The 21,957-nt window shown below is 34.4% G+C and overlaps 2 protein-coding genes across 9 annotated transcripts; one reads left to right on the forward strand and one right to left on the reverse strand.

The window, feature by feature from the left end:
• Positions 1-46: 46 nt before the first annotated feature.
• sol (small optic lobes) lies at positions 47-6,322 on the forward strand. Its single transcript, XM_065343719.1, has 12 exons — positions 47-1,019; positions 1,116-2,784; positions 2,863-3,055; positions 3,166-3,368; positions 3,451-3,565; positions 3,653-3,839; positions 3,910-4,107; positions 4,193-4,360; positions 4,440-4,639; positions 4,712-4,857; positions 4,969-5,147; positions 5,229-6,322. The coding sequence occupies exons 1-12, from the start codon at positions 856-858 to the stop codon at positions 5,407-5,409; spliced, it is 3,603 nt and encodes a 1,200-aa protein (XP_065199791.1). The 5' UTR covers positions 47-855; the 3' UTR covers positions 5,410-6,322.
• Positions 6,323-7,931: 1,609 nt separating this feature from the next.
• LOC135831330 (single-stranded DNA-binding protein 3-like) lies at positions 7,932-21,909 on the reverse strand. 8 transcript variants are annotated; one of them, XM_065343726.1, is made up of 15 exons: positions 21,568-21,909; positions 21,181-21,253; positions 20,985-21,046; positions 20,816-20,900; positions 20,700-20,741; positions 20,541-20,627; positions 20,366-20,446; positions 20,233-20,296; positions 19,490-19,519; positions 18,215-18,426; positions 18,092-18,130; positions 17,948-18,008; positions 17,748-17,803; positions 17,276-17,497; positions 7,932-9,795 (listed from the first exon to the last, which is right to left on the reverse strand). In XM_065343726.1, exons 1-15 carry the CDS (start codon positions 21,621-21,623, stop codon positions 9,691-9,693), a joined length of 1,275 nt encoding a protein of 424 aa, XP_065199798.1. In that variant the 5' UTR covers positions 21,624-21,909; the 3' UTR covers positions 7,932-9,690. The 8 variants fall into 8 exon arrangements, with proteins under 8 accessions (XP_065199798.1, XP_065199799.1, XP_065199800.1 ...); XM_065343727.1 differs by having other exon boundaries at positions 20,233-20,281; positions 21,568-21,908; XM_065343728.1 differs by having other exon boundaries at positions 17,276-17,476; positions 21,568-21,907.
• Between the last annotated feature and the right edge of the window lie 48 nt (positions 21,910-21,957).

Genomic DNA, 21,957 nt, shown 5'->3' on the forward strand with positions numbered 1-21,957 from the left:
TGAACCTGTGGTTGAATGAGACACAGTTTTCAGTCGGTGGGTGCCTTCAGAGTTCAGACTCAAGTAAGCACCTCACCTGGAGTTGAATCAGACCACAATCAGACACAGTTTTCAATCAGTGGGTGCCTTCAGACCAAATAAGGACTTGTCAACCTGTGGATGAACGTTGAACTTGAAAGTTAAATCAGAAATCAGACACAATTCTTAATCTGTGAGTACATTCAAACCTAAGTAAGAGTAAGGACCTGGACCTTGGTTGAATCAGAGAAAGTTGGGGCCGAGAGGGCTGAAAAAAGCTGGAGAAAATATCACCCAAACGAGCTGAAAATTTGAGTCCGGACGTCCGGAGGTTTTTCGAAGAGTAGAGTTCATTTTTCCGGTATCAGTTGTGCTTTGTGCTGTCAACTGTCACTGCTGTCAAAATTGAAAAGGACAAGGACATTAATTTTATAACAAAGAGCAAGCTCAAGAACGTCCCTCTCCCTCAGTTACCTCAGTCCCTCAACCTCATCAAAAAACACGAAAATTTTCTTGTTCTATTGATCTATTCATGCTCGTAGCGCTCTAACCGAATAATGAAGGTACCACACTCGAGAATTCTGAACCTTCCATCAAGGCCATGAAGACAGATCGTGCTGTTATTATTTTATTCTCATTCTTGTGTTTTCAAACGAACAGCTGTTTTTCTTGATGTTTGATATAAAATTGCGAAAAATTCTCGGAGCTGTTCTATCTTGCGAATAAATCAAACGCGTAATATATAAATTTCTCATGTTCGCAACGTGTAAATGCTCGACGTATTGAATGATTGGTGTTTCAAATCAGGTGGAAAAATGTGTTTGGCGTTGAACGATAATGGGATCCATAGCTTCTGTACTTCAGTGGCACTGCGATACCTGCTCTCTCGTTAATCCGACCGAACGAATAACATGCATCAGATGTGGAGCACTAAGGATCCCAACCAAAACCGTGCATGATCCAAACTCGTACGAAAATTGGTCCGCAAATGACGTATCCAAGTAAGTAAGCTGTTTGTTTACACGGTTTCGTCATTTGTAACAAACAACAACATTTCGATTTCGATTAACACGAGATGAATATTTGCTTTTGCACAGGAACCCGCCATCATCGGTGGAAGTGAACTCGTACGTTAAGGATATCTCCACAACATCTAGACGTAAGTCGAAGTTGAAGAAGCATCGAAGTTTACCATCGTTGGTGTACGAAACACGTTGCGAAGAGTGCGATCTTCAGTTGTTATCGGGCTGCGTTTCGTGCCTGGTATGCGATCGAGCAGCGGATGCATCCGGGCGTAATATTATGCTGTACAAGAGTCCGGCGACGACGGTAAAAAGAACTACATCGTTGAACGGAGCTGGTCGTAGTAGTACGACGGTTACGGACCAGAGTTTGCATCAGTTACCTCATATCGATTGTCGAACGCGTACGAATCAGACAACATCACTGCTACCGGAGACGGGTGAATCTAGTCGCGTATCTGATATGGACCTGTGGCTGTGCCCTATGTGCAATCACTCGAACACGGATTCCGTAATCAGATGTATCGCTTGTAATGGCAACAAGACTGAAAACACTGCGCAAAATTCTCGTAAAAACGATAACAATAATAACGATCGTACGAATAACAACGGTAAACATGGGCCAGAACGTTGCGTAAACGGTAACGCAACCAAAGTTTCATCTAAAAATACACCGGAGTCTAATAAAAACCTGTATCGAAGGTCTTGCTCCGATATAGTAACCAAACCAACCAAGTCAACTCATAGATATAGTCTGGTCAACGGTGAAGAATCGCCTAACCCAAGTGCTACCAAATACTCATACATCGGTATCAGCGATCCGGCGTTGTACAATAATCCGAACGAATCTAGTCAAAAATCGTGGATTTGCGATCGTTGCTCGTACGCGGAAAATCGAGCCGTTTCTACGAAATGCGAATTGTGCGATGCCGAACGCGTATCTTCCGAGTGTTCTATTACCGTCACCAAGGATACGGTCAGATATACGCCGCCGAAACGTAAAAATTCCGAAAGCTTAGAGCAAGATTTCCAGTATCTCACCGTCACCGATCAGTACATCAAAGACAAATGGATTTGTAAAAAGTGTACTCTAGTTAACGCCGATCATAGTGAAATCTGCGTCGTATGCGGTGGTTCGAAAATACGCAGCTTGACCAGTACTCCAGATGCGACGCTAAAAACCGGTGAATTCTGGTCGTGTCCTAGGTGCACGTTGAAGAATACGTTGACTGATTTGGTTTGTATCGCGTGCCAAACTCCGTACAGCGATATCACTTCTTCTGTATTGTATAACAGCAGTACAGGTCGGTACACGGTTACAACTCCACCCAAGTTTAGTAGCAAAGACCATATCATATCGAGTAGAAGACCGAAACCGACGCACAAACCGATTCACGACGGAACGAAGTTTTTATTTTTTGGCAATTTGAACGACGATAACGTAAAAGACATGGGGCAAGAGAAGAAGACTTGGTGGTGTAACAAATGCACCTACGAGAATGCAGTCGAGTCTCCTAGCTGCGAAATGTGCCAAAGCTCTAGACCGGTGTGTAAGGATATGTTCAAGTATTCCGTCGATACGTTTTCCAAACAACTATCGTACGAAGACAATTCATCCATCGTTCTTCGAACTCACTCTGAAATGAAGCAGCAAGCGGAGAGTGAGCTTATGGAGAAATTGAGATGTAAAGAGGAGAAAGAGGCCTTGGTTAATTGGCAAAGGATCGTACAGTATTGCAAAGATGTAAGATAATTTCGTATTTTTTACTTCGTTAAAAAAACATTTCATTATTTTGATTTTATCATCTTTGTGTATTTTTAGAACAAGTCGAAATTTGTAGACGATTCATTTCCACCAGCTCCAAAATCTCTGTTCCAAAATGGCACTGTCCCGCCAGAGAATCGGGTTACTCAGTGGCTCAGACCGAAGGAAATCAGTCTATCAAATTCCGAATCAGACGCATACGATTCGTGGGAAGTGTTTCGAAACCCGTTACCGTCAGATATATCTCAAGGTGAGCGAATTATATTTAATTTTTGATGAAAAATTACCTAATAATAATTTTCAAATTCGAATTTAAAAACGAAATCATCAAAATTGAACCGGTTTTATTTTTTTCTTCAGGCATTCTTGGCAATTGTTGGCTATTGAGTGCCTTGGCTGTGCTGGCCGAACGCGAAGAGCTCGTCAAAAAGGTGATGGTAACCAAGGACTATTGCTCGCAAGGAGTTTATCAAGTCAGATTGTGCAAAGATGGCAAATGGGTTACCGTTTTGGTGGATGATTTGTTACCATGTAATGAACACGGTCATCTGATGTATTCTAGAGTGAGTAAATGCCATTCAGTGTACGTTTCAAGGTGAATTCCTGTAATGAAAGTGATCATTGAACATTGATTTTTGTCCTCAGGCTCGAAGAAAGCAACTTTGGGTACCGTTGATTGAGAAAGCTGTGGCTAAAATTCATGGATCGTACGAAGCTTTAGTATCTGGTCGATCGATCGAAGGACTCGCTACGTTAACCGGTATTTTATTGACGTTGTTTCATCTTGAAAATATTGAACTTTAGATCAAAACTTCTTAGAATTATTACATGTATTTTTGCATCTTAGGTCAACCTTGCGAAAGCATTCCTCTTCAGCAATCCTCGCTGCAACCAGAAGAAGAACTGGACTACGACCTGATTTGGGCGCAGTTATTAAGTTCAAGACAGGCGAAATTCTTAATGGGAGCGTCTTGTGGAGGAGGTAACATGAAGGTGGACGAAGAAGAATACCATAAAAATGGTCTCAGAGCCAGGTACCGCTCGAAAAGCTAACGCAGTAATTCAATGTTGTCGAGCAAAATTTGATAATATGACTTTTTTCAGACATGCTTATTCGGTTTTGGATGTAAGAGATGTTCAAGGATATCGTCTACTGCGTTTGAGAAACCCTTGGGGTCATTTTTCGTGGAAAGGGGACTGGTCCGATCAATCTGATAAGTGGACCCCTGAATTGAGACAGATACTGATGCCGAATGGACTCTCCGGTGGTGTATTTTGGATCTCGTTCGATGATGTGTGCAAGTAAGCCAGTTTTTTCTCCCCATCATAATTCATAACCTTCTTTAATATAATATCTCATCTACTGATGCCTCGTTTCGTGTATTAGATTTTTCGATTGCATCGATATTTGCAAAGTTAGAGATTCTGGTTGGAACGAGGTCCGATTGAGAGGCATTTTACCGCCAATGTCTTGCCCCAGATACGCCTCCTGTGTGTTGTTAACGGTCATGGAGCCTACCGAAGTGGAGTTCACCTTGTTTCAAGAAGGTCAAAGGTACGAGTAAATCAATTCTGTAAATCGGACTGAAATCGAGAACGTTGTATTTAATCGAGATTCCGTGTTTTTTTTTCAGGAATTCGGTAAAATCTTCGAGAAGTCATTTGGATCTATGCGTGGTAGTTCTGCGTGCTCGAGCTCACCAGAATTCGTATCAAGTAGGACCTTTGGTCGAACACAGCCGTCGACAAGTTCGCGGATTCGTTGGCTTACAGAAAATGCTCGAAAGCGATGTGTATTTCTTGGTATGCCTGGCGTTCAATCATTGGCATACAGGTAAATTGAGTTAAGAGAAATTGAGGTCGAATAAAATCTCAATTGTGACGAAATTGTGATATTTTTGTTTAGGTATCGAAGAACCAGCCAATTATCCGCAGTATATTTTGGCAATTCATAGTTCGAAGAAGCTTCTAGTTGAACAGATTTCACCCCCTGGGTATGTTCTGGCGGATACATTGATCAATTTGACCTTAGCCAAGGGTCAGCGGCATGAGGTACAGATGAGATTTTTTTCTTCAATCAATAATACTTTTCGAATTGGTGATTTTTTTTGGGAGATTCGAGTATGGAAATATTTTAATGTGCGTTATCGACTCTGCTTTCAGGGAAGAGAAGGAATGACAGCGTATTACTTGACCAAAGGTTGGGCCGGTTTGGTTGTAATGATTGAAAATCGCCACGATAAGAAATTCATTCACGTTAAATGCGATTGCAAAGAAAGCTACAATGTTATATCGACCAGAGGCGAGCTTTTGACCACCGATGCTGTACCGCCGTTACACAGGTACATATTTTTCTGCAATACGTACGCTTTAAACATTTTTTAAAATCAACATAATACGTAATTATTTTGACATTTTTACAGACAAGTGATCATAGTTCTAACGCAATTAGAAGGTAGTGGAGGTTTCTCGATCGCTCACCGCCTTACTCATCGTTTAGCCAACGACGCGTTTGTTTTCAATTGGGCCACAAATGGCGCGCCACACTCGCCTGAAATCGATGATAAAGTCGCAGGTCTTCACGTTCCCAGAATAATTACCTGAAATGTTACCTTGATATGTTAGAATGGATTTATTTCTCTCTCTATTTTTTTTATACTCGTATTTTTTTGGTTCTTTTTCTCTCATTTGTGTTTTAATTTCGTTATCTGTTCTTTTCTTTTTTTTTAATATTACACAGAACCGGTTTGATGGTTATTTTGTGTCATGAAAGTTTTTTTTTTTTATTGTGTTTATTAAGATAACGTATTTCAAGCTGAACTTTCGTAGATTTAGTAATGCCTCGTTTTGATTTCATCTTATATTTATGTACCTATTGATTTTTGTTTCTTTCGTACAATTATGCATACTTTTCTATTTTTTCCCCTTTTAATTTATATCCATGTTGTCGATCTTGAAACATCGAAGATCTTAGGATTTCTTTCACTCAGTGTTACTGCCGTTTTTTTTTCTCGTATGTGTGTGTGTTGTAAAATGATCCTAATCGTTGATAGAATTTTTTTTTAACGTTTTTATAATACCTAGTTTTTTTCCCAGTCATGTTTTCTTTTTCTTTAAAAGATTTTTGAAAATCTCGCACACGCATACTCACAAGCACATTATTTTTATCAAGTTACTGTAAACTTTCTTCGTGTTGAATTCTGTGAAAAAATATGCCGAGCATTAGATGAAGTATCGCCGCGAGTTTTTTTTCTTTCTTTTTTTCGAGTTGTTAAAAGTGTGATATTTTCGTATTGTGGATGTTTACCGTATTGAATTGATAATTTGATATTATTTTTTTCGTGGATTTACGTACCCGAGTTATATAATGTATGTTTTTGTCGAAAAATCGCACACGCGGGCGCAGTCGATTTATATGATCAATTATTTACGATTAATTTTCGTGTATATTATACTCTTTTTGAAAAAATAATCATCGCTGAATTTTATTAATAAACGATTTGTGTTTGAAAATTAACGTAGGTAGTATTTTTCTTTACTGGCGAGTTGACCTCTTCTTTTACATGTTTTTTTTTAGGTATCCCAGTATGATTCAAAGACAAAAAAAATCCACGTTCAGCGAAAACTGACGTTTTTTTTTGCAAAAAATTGCATTTTCTCCAAGACTACGAAGCGAGACGCAATTTCAACGCAGAAAACGTAATGTGAATTTTGATAACTTTTTCAAGACCAATTTCGAGAATGAAAATGGGTCAATTTTAAGGGAAGGGGGCAGTATACAACGGAAATCTGGCACTGGAAATGGATTCGCCAGGCTCAAAAAACCCCCTTAAACGAAATTTCGAGGCCATTCGTCTCCAAATAATTATTGTGGTTCATTTTTGTTTAAAATACTCTTCGTATTTACGGCAAACTGGTTATGCAATTTTATTAACACGAAGCATTTTACATCCGCTGGTCTACCCATTTGAGGTCGCTGAGTTCGAAGCTGAGGTAACTTTTGGATCCTGGTCAATCCTTCATTAAAAATACAATTTCTTCTCAGATGATTGCATTCTGAAAACTTGAAAAAAATTCAATTGATTTTCTGACACTACTAATAAATGCCAACCTTTGAAAACTTGGAAGAAAATCAATCGATTTTTTTGAAAATTTAAGAAAAAAACTGATTGATTTTCTGACATAGTAGGTATCTTGAGAAGTCAGAAAGGCAGACAGACCGCCTGGAGCAGCTAGACAGGTAGGTCAGTGACCTTGAACGTCCAGACAAACAGGTCAATGACCTCAATAAGCCAGACAGACAATCATGAAAGGCCAGACAGTGAGGTAAGAAACCTCAAGAAGCCAGACATGGGTGCAAACGACCTTGATACTAGGCAGAAGGGTCAATGACCTTAAGAGACCCGACAGATGGCTTTGAGAGGTCAGACAAGCATGATAGTGACCTTGAGGACCAGAAAAGACAGAAAAACTACCATGAAAGGTCACATACTTAAGAATCAATAACCTTAAGAACTGGGAAAGCTAGACATGATAGGTCAATGACCTTGAAAGTCCAGACAAACGGGTTAATGACCTCAAGAAGCTAGACAGACGAGTCAATGACCTTAAGAAAATTCTATGTGAGACTTTTCAAACTTTGTCTGAACTTTTGAGAACTTATAAAAAATGGAGATTTTATGAGATATTTTATAAATTAATCCAGACTTTTGAAAACGTTTAAAAAAATGAACGAGTGTTTGGAGTAATTATAAAAATCGCCAAATCTGAATCAAGTGTCCATCTTGGACCTCAGTTGCCCCTTCAGCGAACTGACGATTTATCAAAAATTGAGATTGCTCGACATGCTGCACTGTGTGAGTAAGAAAAGACTCTTTTATCCTTCTTTTCTCATTTATTTCATTATTTTTAACAAATAGGATATTTATGGGCTGTCGAACAACTAATCAGAATCGTCCACATTACCTTCAAAGCTCATCTGCTCTTGTGCTCAGTGTTATAAATTGCATACCTGTACTTCTGCAGGAATTATTGATTCCTCGACTGTAAATATTCAAAGTATTGCGCTTTGAAGTTTAGTCTTGATTTAATTTCAAACTTGATACAGAAAAAAATACTAGATCAAGTTATAATAAACAAACAATGTATTTATTTCTAATATTTTTTTCCTCAAAAAGTTTACAAAGTATTTACATAAAAATAGAGGTCGCACATACAACCGCGAAAAAAGGAAAAAAATGGGAACAAAACTCCTATATACCGCATATGTATAATTTGATTTGAAACTAACATTGAATTAAAGTGGTATTTGGTGCAAAAATTCATTTAAGTAACATAATGGAAGGAAAAAAAGGAACACTCAAGCATATTACATATTACATAATATACATACAAATTAAATAAAACATTTTCTTAAAAAATGTAGGTACGTAAATAAAATAGGTACAACATAATAACTCGTCGTCGATTTTATTCTCGTACATAGAGACTCGAATAGTGATGATAAATTCGCCCTTATCCGCTCTTCACACGAATTAAGTTCATCTTTGGTTCTTTATCATAAATAAAATCATATTTAAAACGAAAATATTCATCGTAAAAAATAAAACAAGAGTTGATAAAACGTTTAAATTTGCTAAAAAAAATTTGTCAACATGATGTTTGCTTAGAAAAATCGCTACAAAAATTTGTTTTCATGAGATCAAAAAAATAATGAAAAAATACGTAATAACAAACAAACAAAAATACATGTTCGATGTACCTATAATCGATTAATAAAATAGTTTTGGTCGATTTTTTCATAGAAAGATTGTATTTTTTTGTACTTGTGATGCAATTTTTTCATAAAGAAAGGCAACATTGTGATGTTTATTACAAATAAGTCTCTTCGATTCTCAAAAAAAAATTAATTTCAAAAAACCCGAGAGGTATTATTTACTCCTTCAAATGCATTATGAAGCTGAAACGTTTCGATCTGCGATCTGCAGTATCTATAGACCTTTAGGGTACTGGATCGTCAAAAAAAAATCGGCGGATTTTGACCAAATTCAGCAAAGACCTTCATTTCAAGCAAAAATATCCAAAAGTATAATTTTTAAAACTGGAGAAATATTTTGGGACGCAGTGGTGCCAATTTTTTCATCATTTTTGTTGATTTCAGGGACACTTCCAGAGATAAAATGTCTTATGGGTAACTTTCAACTTGAAATGAAGGTCTTTGCTGAATTTCGTCAAAATTCACCAACTTTTTTTCGCGATTTTCTCTCGTTCAATTGATATTTTTACCAATCGGAACAAAGCATAAATTTCTCGAATCATCTTCATCTCGTCCAACTTCACTCCTGAAGCTCTTGAGAGCTCTCCTTACATAAGGTTTTTACCTGTACATATTATAAATTCACTGCGACGTTCGACGACACGATTACCAACACTTAACCACTATGAAAAAAAGGGGGAAAATTCACCGATAAATAATGGACTACAACTGAACCGTACATCTACAAAATTCCACTCGTACACAAAACCTTGGGCTTTTTTTTAAATTTTCTTCTCGAGTAGAAAAAAAATACACGTAAAAAAATAATAAAAATGTAAACAAGTTTATAACTAGGATAAAAAAAAAAGAAAAGGAAACGCACAACAAACGCGATCGATGAGAATGAAAACGAGAGAAAAAAATCCTAAATATTCATCATCCGTGTTAAATTCTGCATCCCTTCCCCTTATTTATGTGATGTTTACAAATAAAAAAATTAAAAGTAGTTTCCCATCAATTTGAATGTCAACGTTGGAATTATAAATTACCGTTCCCAAAAAGGAACAATTTTTGTTTTTTCATTTTAAAATTTGTTTGCTTGTTTGGAGACCGATATTACTCTATATAAATTATTGCATATAGAATTCCGAATGTTCGGCGTCTTTCTCAAATCGTTTGGCTTCTTCTTGCATACTTTCTTTAATTTTCAATATAGCTGCTGATTCGGTTTCACCCTGTAATTAAAAGAGTAATCCATCGTTAGCTTGGGTATTTCTCTTTGGTATTTAATTAGATGAAAAAAAAATTGTCTATCGTAAACGGCAACGTGTATGAAACTTACCACGTTTTTAAAATAAAATTTCTCAAAACACTTCATACGCCTTTATTCGGACATCGTTTCTTTATTCTCATACTTGGAACAAATGGAGAGCCAGGTGCTTGTTTTAATTATTACGTTGTTTTTACGAGCCTTATGTGAAATTCTCCGAGGCTCGAGGCGGCGTTTTTTCGAATCATTGGAAAAAATAAAAACACAAAAAAAAGTTTAACTAAAACGAAAAATTTATGAGCTAAAAACCACCAATCTTTTTTCTGATAACAACGAGGTTTTAAAAGGAAAAAAATATCTACACCATAAAAATTCAATTTTATTATTTTTTTTTCGACAATCTCCCCCCAACCCCCGAAAAATTCCAACTTTCCGCATGGATCGATCATTAAAAAACAGAAACCGCTATGAAACAAGTCGACAAAAAAATAATGATACATTTATTCGTAATAAATACTGAAAACACAATTTAACATCACAAATAACACTGAGCAATAAACAGTAATACACATAAAAACTTATCAAGGCAAAAACACAGTAACATGTTACACGCGTACATCTTAGAAATTAATACTTCTAAAAAAATTTACAAATTTATTTCACAAAAAAAAGAAAAGAAAAACAGACTTATTTAATGCCAGGTTAAAGGGGGTTGAAACGACATCTATACACACAGATCATTGTACACCAGCAATATTATAATATTCTCTCTCGCTATCAAAAAAAAAAATCCTCCTTTTTTCACGTTTATAAATTATCGCAAAATTAATTGACAAATAAAAAAGAAAATCTATGAGTATTATGAGTTCCCAAACTGGGAGCGAGAAAAACAAGATAAAAACGAAGAAAAATATACAACCAATGAAGGTACGTATCATTTATACACAGCGACTAAGTTACATTATTTTTTTCCATTTCATTAAGAAATTAACTTAACAACGTGTTAATTTCAATACTGATCAAACACCGTAAAATTTTCCCTTATTTATTATGAAAATAGTAGATTGCTTAAATGACAAACATAATATACATTCTCACAAAAACGAGTATTTTGAAGAAAAAAAAACATTATTTCTCCCCCAACAAGAGTCTAATTATTTCCTCCACAAACAGACCCAAGTTGGATTAAAAATTGGATTCGGTAATTAAATTATCCGTGATAGACCTCTCGATTAAAAATTGATCATGATCAAGCACCGATTAATCGAATCTCGTTAATCGATTCATTTGAGGTTTTCGATCCTACATGATCGTTCATTTGAAAAATGAAAAATCAATTTCAACTTTCAAAATATATTTCTCAAATTAAAAACCTGATTCGATTTATCGAACCACGAAAATCGATTAATTTTCGATTATCGATTTCATATGATCGATTATTTTTGAAATGAAAAATCAATAGTTTCAGCCTTGGGCTTTCAAAATAAATATATGTACTTCTTCTTTACGATCAAACAATCGAAAATCGAACCACAAAAATCGATTAATTTTCTTATCGATTTCACACAATCGATTAATTTTGAAATGAAAAATCAAAAATTTCAGCCTTGGCCTTCAAAATAAATAAACTTCTTCTTTTCGATCAAAATTTGATTAATCGAAAATCGAACCACAAAAATCGATCAATTTTCAATTTTCGATTTCACATGATCGATTATTTTTGAAATGAAAAATCAATAATTTTAACCTTCAAAATAAATATACTTCTTCTTTTCGATCAATAACTGATCATGATCAAAATTCAAGTAATCGAACCACAAAAATCGATCAATTTTCGATTCCACTTGATCGATAATTTTAAAAATGAAAAATCAATTTCAGCTCGCCTTCAAAATAAATATACTTCTTTTCGATCAAAAATTGATCACGATCAAAATTAAATTAATCGAACTTCAAAAATCGATTCATTTGCGATTTTCGATTCCACATGATCGATCACGCTCAAAATTATTTGTTTTGCATTGTTTCATCTTTGTTTTTTTCATTTTGCAAAAACTGATCAAAATCGTGTTTCTCTTCGCAAAAATCGATCTTTTGAAAATCGATTTTTCAATTTACGATTTGGATCATAAGCAGCATCGATCTTTTCAAAAATTATCGAGAGGTCTAAAAATTGATTCTATACATAAAAGTCAACCTACGAGTATATATCCGTTCGTTAAAATCAATTTTATAAAACTCTCACTTGAAAAATCCATCCGTAACTACGCACGACTTACGTTAAAATAAAACAAAAAAATTATCACAGAAAATAAAGGTAAAATTAACGAGATTTAATTTAACTAAAAAAGAAAAAAAAATTAAAATATATACGAAAATATTAATTAATTTAAAGAATGCATTTTTCGAACTGAGACAGAAAGAACTTGAGAGAAGAATTAGGTAAGAGAGAAAAAATCCACATCAAAATGTCACCATTATTAATTCTACTTTCTACATACATACTCGTACTAATGAAAAAACTTCTCGTTTCATGGTTTTCAAACAGTGCCAACCTGATTAGACGAGTTCCTACCAGACACAATTCAATTTTTCTAGCGTATTCATCCTTATGCAAATAATTAGTTTCCTCCAAACAAAAAAATATAATTTTTGATAACAAAGTGTACGAACAAGAAACATCCCAGCGGAAAATGATTGGATCTGATCAGGTCTAATAGGATGTGGTCAGGTCCAATTAAGTCTCTCCTATTGAGTTAAATCAATAAATATTTTGTTTGAAAAATAATGAAAAAAAAAGGTCTGTACAGATCTAATCTGATCCAGGGAATATCCGGTCCGGATCTGATCAGGTCTGGTTAGATCCAATCAGATTTCTCCTTTTAGATGTCATCTGAACAGATCTGGTCAGGTCTGATCAGATCAAATTGGATGCAGGAAATGTTCGAATCTGATCATATCCTATCATTTTTCGCTGAGGTGCTGATCATGAACGAACAGCCATCCTCCCCTCCTGCTCACGCTATCGTAATCGCATTAAACCGACACAAATTAATCAACATTGGCCAATTTTCGTGAAATACTGATCAAAGACTTTCTGATTTTTTTTTTCACTAGTGTATAATTTTCACTTTTAATTAATCAAACGTCATCCTTTTGGAAATTTACATAAATAAATGAACATTGAAAATGAAAATGATACAACAGGGTGCCAAAAAAATTCGAATCAAAATGCAGAGCTGTTTGAATGTTGGTAAAACAACAATTGATGAAACATGCCATTTTTAAAAATAGAATTTATCAATTTCCAATTTTCACTTCACATTTCACCTTCTCTTCCTTCCCCCCTCTTAAAATGCACCCTCACCCTTTGAGAATGTATTCCTAATTTTTAAACCCCCTCCTCACACAGCCAAAATTCCAGGTGCTGAAGAGCTTTTTTCGATTTTCAGTGAATTTTCAAAAATCAAATTTGGGTCAAAAATGAGAAAAAAAAATCAAATTTTTACCAAATTAGCGTAGAAATTTGAAATAAACTCTATTTTCGACCCGCCAAATCGATTGGAAACGGTTTCGAAACGTTTTGCGGAGTTCTAGGGCTCGTAGCAGATTTTTGACACTTGAAATTTCCACCCAAACGAAATTGGAAAACCGTAATTCACTTAAACGTACTAAGTTGACTGGAGGTGGTTTCAAGTCGTTTTGGAACCTTCGGAGACGTTTTGGAAATCGGAGTTTTTCAAAAAATGCTATAAAATCTGTGTACATTTTTTTTAACCGATTACACTCCACTTTTTTTTCTCAAAATCCACAAGCTCCAAGTCGAAACCATATTTTTCTAACGTTTGAAGTAAAAAGTTGAAATTTAGTTTGCACCCTATTTTTTACATCAAATCAGACAATCGAATGAAACTCGGACAAATTCCTCGATAAATTACAAACCAAAAAAATAATCAAATAAAATTTTCAAAACGAAGAAAAAAATCGTTTAAACAACGAATGAAATCTTTAAAATCTCGATGACACTCTGATAAATTCCAGTCCCTCTAGACAGCACAATTTTCTCATTAGTACAAACACTCGAATGTTCTTCCAGTCCTAAATATCGACTTTCCAACGATTTAGTAAATCGGTAGAAAAAAAAAAAGAAAACTAAAAACTAAATTAAAATTAATTCCTTCGTCACTTCTCGTTATCTTCCTCTTAAATAAATTACAACAAACCAATTACGAGTATTACGTACGTCATCGTTTCAGAGAATGAAATAGGTAAAAAAGAAAAAGAAAAAGATTTATAGTATCTTAACATTATAAACGTAATATCGTCTTGAAAATTATGCAAAATGCAAAAAAAATAAATAAAAGAAAAAAAAATAATTATTTATAAATGTATTATAAATACCTATCGTTGCAGTTGGAAGAAAAATCTAAGTTAGTTTTTAAATTAGTGGAGAAAAAATTCATTCTACAAACCGAGCGAGCGAGCACGACATATACACGATGGATGAAATAGGTAGGTAATTCTAGTGAAAATTGGATGAAAATTACGGATTACGGCCAACGACAATTTATATAAAGGCGTCTCTTTTAGTCTTCTCTATGCTACTGGCTGTGATTTATTTTTCCATCACGGTTCCCAATTTAATAACTGTAATTCTAAATGAAAGAGACAGTACTATTACTTTTACACCGTAGAGACTTTTCAAAAAAAAAAAAAATAACAGCATAATGTAGAGTAAATCGATCATTTAGAAAAACATTTATCATTATTTACCATTTAGGACTGTAGGAACATTCGCATACATACGAGTAAATATTTATAAAACTAAATTCATCGTTATCATTTTGATGAAGAAGGATTTTAAAAAAGGAAAGAAAATAACGATTTAAAGAATTTATGGCAAAACAAGACTTGGGTATCGATACAAATTCGAGGTAGATTTTTTTTTTTCAAGGAGTAACATAAAATTCATCTTCTGTCTGTAGTCTACATTGTCCAACTGACAAAAAATGGTCTAGAAATCGAATTTGGCACATTTTTTTGCAGCCAAAATATTTTTGAAGGAATTTTGTAAATTTGGGTGAAAATTATCTGAAATGACGTATCTATTTTGAATTTTCGCAGTTGTACAGTAAAGTATAGTCGAACATAGAAACCACAATTTTCAGAATGACTCACTCAAGCTCGAAAATCCCTTCTTCAATCTCGAGTAAAAATTAAGTTTTATAATTATTCAAAAGTGGCCTTGCGACTAATCAAAATGGATTAAAATTTTACGAATTCTAAATATTTCAACAATACCTACCTAATGGTTTTTTGAGCATTTCTGAAAAATTCCGAGCATGAAAGTGTCATTCAACTTATCAAAATAGGATCAAATTTTGCGAAAAAATTGAAATTTTTACAATTTCTGAAGAATTTTGAACCCAAAATTGGATAAAATATTCATGAGTTTTCAAAAAGATTGGTCGAAAAGGGTTGAAATTTCGACAGAAAGCTAAAAAGGCTGTGGTACAATAAGTGAGGTAAAACTGCCTTTGACTCGAATTTTGATTTTTATGCTATTTATCGTTTAGTACTACCGAATGATGATTATTGAGCGCATAAGTGGTTTTCCATCGGTACGCAAGAGGGTGGGAGGGAGGGAGCGAGGAGGTAATACCACAAAAACACAATTTTCAGAGATTTTACGCGGTCTTCGGCTGTTTTAAAGGGATTTTTTGAAACTACGGGTGAAGGTGAAGATATTTGAGGGTATTGACTCTACATTTTTTCCAATTTTTTTAACTTCAACAGTGACCTCAAAATACATTTTGAAAATTTCAAATCAATGTAACGAGATGTCAAAAATCTGGGGAAAAACAAAAAAAATATTTTCACACTTTCAATGTATTTTTTACCATTGATAATTTTTCAGAATTTTTCGAGAAATGACCGCCTAGTGTTTTCTCGCCTAAAGTAGTCAATTTGGGTCGACAATTTTTTTTCTCGTGATATATCCTTCAAGACGCCGAACTACACTATCAACCTAAATTAAGAAGTAAGACCAAATTTTTTATTTGAAAAATTTGCGTCATTTTGGGAACCCCTCGCATCCCTTCTGGGTAACTTAAACCACTAAAATTCATGTCCACACTAACATCAACTCGAAATACATTAAATATTATCTATTTCAGCAAAATTAGATATCTTTGATTTTTTCCAACCAGTTTTTATCAAATGTAATTTTTTTCTAATTTGGAAAAATGTGTCAATAAGCTAGTAGGAAAAAATTTTAATAACGTATTTTGAGAGGTCACGTGACACTTTTTTTAAAAACCCTAAGAATCATGACCAAATTTGCACTCAAAATTTTTCAAAACTGTTCAAAAAAGCTTAAAAAGGAATATTTTATTCTTTGCTGAAATTACAACCTTTTTTTTAATAAGTACGTCGCGTGAAACATTATTCAATAATCTCGAATAATATGGGGGTAAAAATCTTTGAGAAATGCTCAAAATACATTTTCGTTCTAATATCTCAATTTCTTGCGAAATCTTGACCCTTTGTAATGGATCGCATGACACTTTCTTCAAAAATCACAAATATGACCCAATTTTGGATCAAAATTCTTCAGAAATTTTGATATACATTTTCGTCGAAACATTTTAATTTCTCTAAAAATGTTAACCCATTTTAATAAGTCGCATAACACATTCCAAAATTTTACAAATAACAACCTAATTTTGGGCTCAAAATTCTTCAAAAATTTTCAAAAAATATTTTTATCGAAATATTTGAATTTTTTGCAAAATTTTAACCTATTTTGATAGGTTGGAAGGTCACTTTTAAATAAGTAGGTATTTCTACAACGTTTCATTTTGAGTCATTTTAAACATTAGAAATTTTCAGGCTCCACCTACGCCTATTTTGCAACTGCGAAAATCCGAAATACGTAGCCTATTTTTCTGGCCCACATCTACAGAAAGTCAGCTGACTGAGATTTTTGGGTCACAATAAAATCAGCCAAATTTACACTTTTTGTGGTTTGAGTAGTAGACTCACGATGGTCCAGCCAACGTTCTCAAAATCATTCAATCATCAATCTATCGTCGAGTAAGCAACGAAATATTTTCTGTAGAGAAGATATCCCTCAAAAGAACTACACTAAAAATCACCTCGACAACGATGGGGAAAATAAAATGAGAGAAAAAGAAGAGAAACACCGAATGGCCAGACCTTCGCAAACCTCTAACATTTTCAATATCACTCATTCACTTATCATTTTTGTTTTAAATTTCTCTTTAAAATGTAGATACGTATTTTACTCGTCAACATTCATCATCTTTATCATCATCGCATACAAAATTACACATTGCCGTTTTCGATGAATACTACGACTACGTAGCAATGTAGGTATTGCATTACAATACTAATTAAATAGAAAAATCATCGAAAATACTTACGCTTTCCGAAGGTCCACCGAAACCGCCTAAATTATACTCGTTCATGCCACCGCTATTGTCTTCGCGAGGCGTACCAGGTCCTCCGTTGGCAGGCGAATTTTTCATACCATCTAGACCATCTCCGTTCATTACTGGGCCCATTGAATTAGGAGCCATCGGACCTAACGGCCCGGAATCAGGTCCGCCACTCATTGAAAAATCCTGGATCATAGAATATTTCGTCTATTAGCGTCAAACATATAAAATGTATTCCATACATGTTAATTAATAACGTAGGTAAATAAAATGTACAAAAAAAGGAGTTCAATAATTTCGTTTTCAAACGAGAAGTGTTTCGAGAGTGAGAGGGATGGAAAAGTAGACAGGAATCGGAGGAGGAAGGAATGTAGGACTTTGGAGGCAGGTCAATATTTCGATAAATTAGAAAAATTGAAGAAAATACAATAATGAAACAAAAAAAAATATAACTTACATTAGGCATGTTTCCTCCAGGAACTGGTTTCATGATCGTGTACATATTTTCACCACCTGAAAAAAAGAGGACGAAATACCAGATTTAGATTCATGCAACATCTCTGATAAGTAATGATCATCGTAGATGAAAAAAAAACGTTCTTAGTTCTACAAACTACTTCATTAATTAAAAAAAAATAATAATAAAAAAATGCATACCTTGGGGACTAGGCATAATAGGCGTTCCAGGTCCGGCCGGTCCTCCTGAACCAGGTGGTCCCTAAAATCACAACATCAAATTAGTACGATCGCATCATTTACATCTTAGTTCGATGAAATGAGAAATAAAAATTTTTCACTTACTCCATACGTTCCTGGTGACGATGACGAATAACTCATTGGCTGGAAAAATAATCGCATAAAATTAAAACGAAAATCACATAACTGTGTGTGTGTACCATCAAATAGGTAGAATAATATGCATACCGTTGACGTATTCGGTTGCCATGTTGGTCTTCCACCGCTTGGTCCAGCCATAGACATAGGCGACATTCCAGGATTAGGACCTGGTCCACCAGGGCCGCTACTGTTTGGTGGAGGGCCTCGCATCGGGCCATAAGAACCAGGACCCATCGGGCCCATACCTGGACCTCGTGGAGGATTCATTCGAGGACCCATTGGATTCATACTTGGTGGACCTGATGAGATGAAAAAACACATTTTAGATGACAAATTCTTCGTAATTTTTAAGAAATAAACTATAAAACACAGAATAAAACAACATCGAAAGCGAACGAAACCAAAAATATACACACAAGAAACACAGCCAACAAAATTGTCTTAGAAATGAAAACACAAAATAAGTTGTTACCAATCTCGATTTTTTTCAACCTTTTTTTTTTTTTTTTTTTTTTTTTTTTTTTTACAAACGAACTCATTTTAAGTACATTTGACTTGAAACGACTTTTTTCTCAATTGATTTTTTTTTTTTTTTTTTAATGAAATTCATCGCAAAATTGAGAATGATTTTTATGATACAAGTTTTTCTCTATTTCATTCGACTCATAACAGAAAAAAAAACACATAAAGCAATTGTTAACACAAAATATACAATAATTATGTACATCCATCGAAGCGAAGCGAACACACATAAATTCATATAACAAGATCATATCATGACCAATTTAAAAATGCCACCAAGAGTGCTTGTACTTCAACACTTCACTCTCACTCCCTATCAGTCAATTCAACATTATACTCAAACTCTAAGAATAAAAATTGTTGAAAATATTTTCATAAAAAATAAGCAAGGCAGAACCCAAAAAGATGTACACGTAAAACATGATTCTCGAACGTAATTCAAATTAGGAACAAAACCGATATCATACAAATAATTTTTTTTTTTTAATTCTCTTCCGGTGTAAATACGAATAAAGTAATTTGCATATACCACCCAAAAAAAAAATAATAAAATCGTTTTTGAAAGCTCAATTATTTTACAAGAACACATACAAAAGAGACCGCAATAAAAAAGAAAGGGAAAAACATGAAAAATACTATTTCGAGCAGAGCTTAAGCAAATATTTTGGTATTGGTATATGAACGGTTCGTAAAATAAAACCCGAAAAATATTACAACGATAAAAAATAAACCAATCATATAGCGGAAGCCGACAAAGGTGGCAAATTGGCAATATACACTGAAAAGGTGCTGGTGCATTGACTATTTCTAATGCGTAGATAATAATCAGATTAGGCCTACCTTGCCAACCTACATACTCGTTGCCTTCACCTAATGGAAGACAAAAAACAATACTAAAATAAAAACTTGAAACAAAATTGTAGTAGGTAAGTAATGTATATCAATAAAAGAAAATATAGATTTTTTAAAAAAATAATTTAATCTTCTCTGTTGTTTGTAGAGAGAAGGGATTGTTTGAAAATACGCAGCTCTTCAAAGTGGAAAATCAGGATAAATTTGCTTAATTACCATGAATTCAAAAACTATACGAATTTTTCGTCTTGAATATAAATTATTGCCAAATTCGTAAGAAAAGCGATGATATGCGATTAGAGCTTTATAAATTTTTAAAAATAAGCTCGAGTCATGAAAAATGATAATTAGTATTCATACTTCATTCCAAAAACATTACAGCATAGGCATTTAGATTTTCAAAACGTATTACAAACAGGAAAAATCTCCAGCTCAGGTTAATATGAAATTATCGTTCTATTCTATTGCAAACCCCCTCTCCCTCCGTCAATTGTCGGGGCAACTTTTTACTAGAAGGGGAAGTGCCAGGAAACTGCCATTTTGTGAGTAGGGCCAATTCATTATGAGGTCGAAGACAAGAAAAATGATCCCTAGGACTCTTATGGAGAGAAAAATTGCCCCTGACGATCGACCGTTGGAAGGGGATTGGGATTATGCAATAGACTTTTACGGTGCCCTGCTTCCCCCTCCCACTACTAAAAAAGCAGGGAGAAATGACTTTTATAGCTTACCTTGTCTCGATGGGTCCATTGTATTTGGCATCATAGGTTGTCCAGGAGGCTGCAATGAATTACGCTTTTAAAGATTGTAGCAATAGCACATCTATAAAGTTTAAACAATAAATAAAATTGAAGAAATACTTACTCCGTTGAAATCTCCTCCCATTTGTGGCATTCTAACGCCAGGCCTAGGACCAGGAGGATAACGAGGACCACCCATGAAAGGCTGTACAAAAATATACGAATTAAATTAATCAACCTATATCGTCAAGATTACAAGTTGAGTATTATTGAGTAATTTGAAAAACCCAAACACTTACTGGGAAAAAGCCCGGAGGCATTGCTCCTCCCGACATTCCGTCGTTTGGAGGCATTTGACCAATAGGACTGGGAGCCGGACCAGCATTCTACGATAAAAATAGTGCATTATTAATGACACATAACAGTATAAAAAATAACCATAGAGTAAAAAAGCTTACGTGTCCGATTCCATTGACACCGTAACCGGAATTGACGAATCCCTACAAACGTAATTTCAAAATTAATTTTTTTCGTAGCAAACGAATTTCAATAACGGAATATAGTTGATACTTACGTAGTCATGAAATGCTTTAGCTTCACTAGAATGTTCACAAGTTTCCCTTCTTTCAGGGGCTGCACAATATAAATCCCAAAACACACTGTTGGAAAACACACAGTACAATAATTAAGAATTCTGCGATAGTATACTAAATTTTTGTAATTTACTCGTAATTAAAACTCACCACCACCACGAATGTAGAAAACCAGGAGGCTCGCCCAGCGATATATTTTTCTCCCATCTTATCTGAAATTGAACATAACATTTTAATATACAAATTATGAAGGGTGAACTTGGAATGATTCAGTCAATCAACAAATAAATGAAGTTTTAGGTGAGACACGTATCAGATTATACATAGTTGTTTCTTATGAACTTACTTCAGTTAGGAATGTTTGTGCTGCCTTTTGTGCTCCGATATGTAGTAAATATTCATATACGTATAACGCTAATCTGAAACAATACAAAATGGTACTAATTAGTTAACGTTTTAATCCAGCGAATAGCGGTACTAAATTACATATGAAGCTGAAAAGTATACGGAATAACACGCTAATAAGTAATCGAATTAAAGATTGACAACATGAATCAAGTAACTTGAATCTTACTACGATCGAATTGAATACACTCATCGTATTCATGATCGATATAAAGATCAATAACGATACTCTGAAGACACTGAACTGAGAGAATAAACAATCTTCGTACCTGTACAAATGATAAGGTACTCTAAACTTATGGATATTATTATTTAGAGAACAACTCACTTCTCTCGGGCTTGTGCATCTGATGGTACTGCAGATCCTTTGCCTTTAGTATACATTTCGTTTTAAATTATCCCAAATTGTGTTTCACGGAACAGGCAAAAGTGTTTTAAAAAAATATTCAACGGAGAACCACCGAAATGCTATTGGTTGACGTGAAAGTATTAGCTATCATCACCATAAAAATCAATAACCTAACGCCAAATTAGCCACATGGTGCTCTTAAAAAACTATTAATTAAACGAAAAGGTTTCTACGAATTTAATAATTATTGTTTAATTTTTATTTTATCTCAAAGGAGTCGACTCGACTCTCCATCTTTTGAAGATTTACGAATACAGCGTTGCATTTTTTAGGCTCGTTGATTGCAATGTTGTCATTTTCCAGGCGAGT

This window comes from Planococcus citri, chromosome 1 (assembly GCF_950023065.1).
Source record: "Planococcus citri chromosome 1, ihPlaCitr1.1, whole genome shotgun sequence".
NCBI classification, from domain to species: domain Eukaryota; kingdom Metazoa; phylum Arthropoda; class Insecta; order Hemiptera; family Pseudococcidae; genus Planococcus; species Planococcus citri.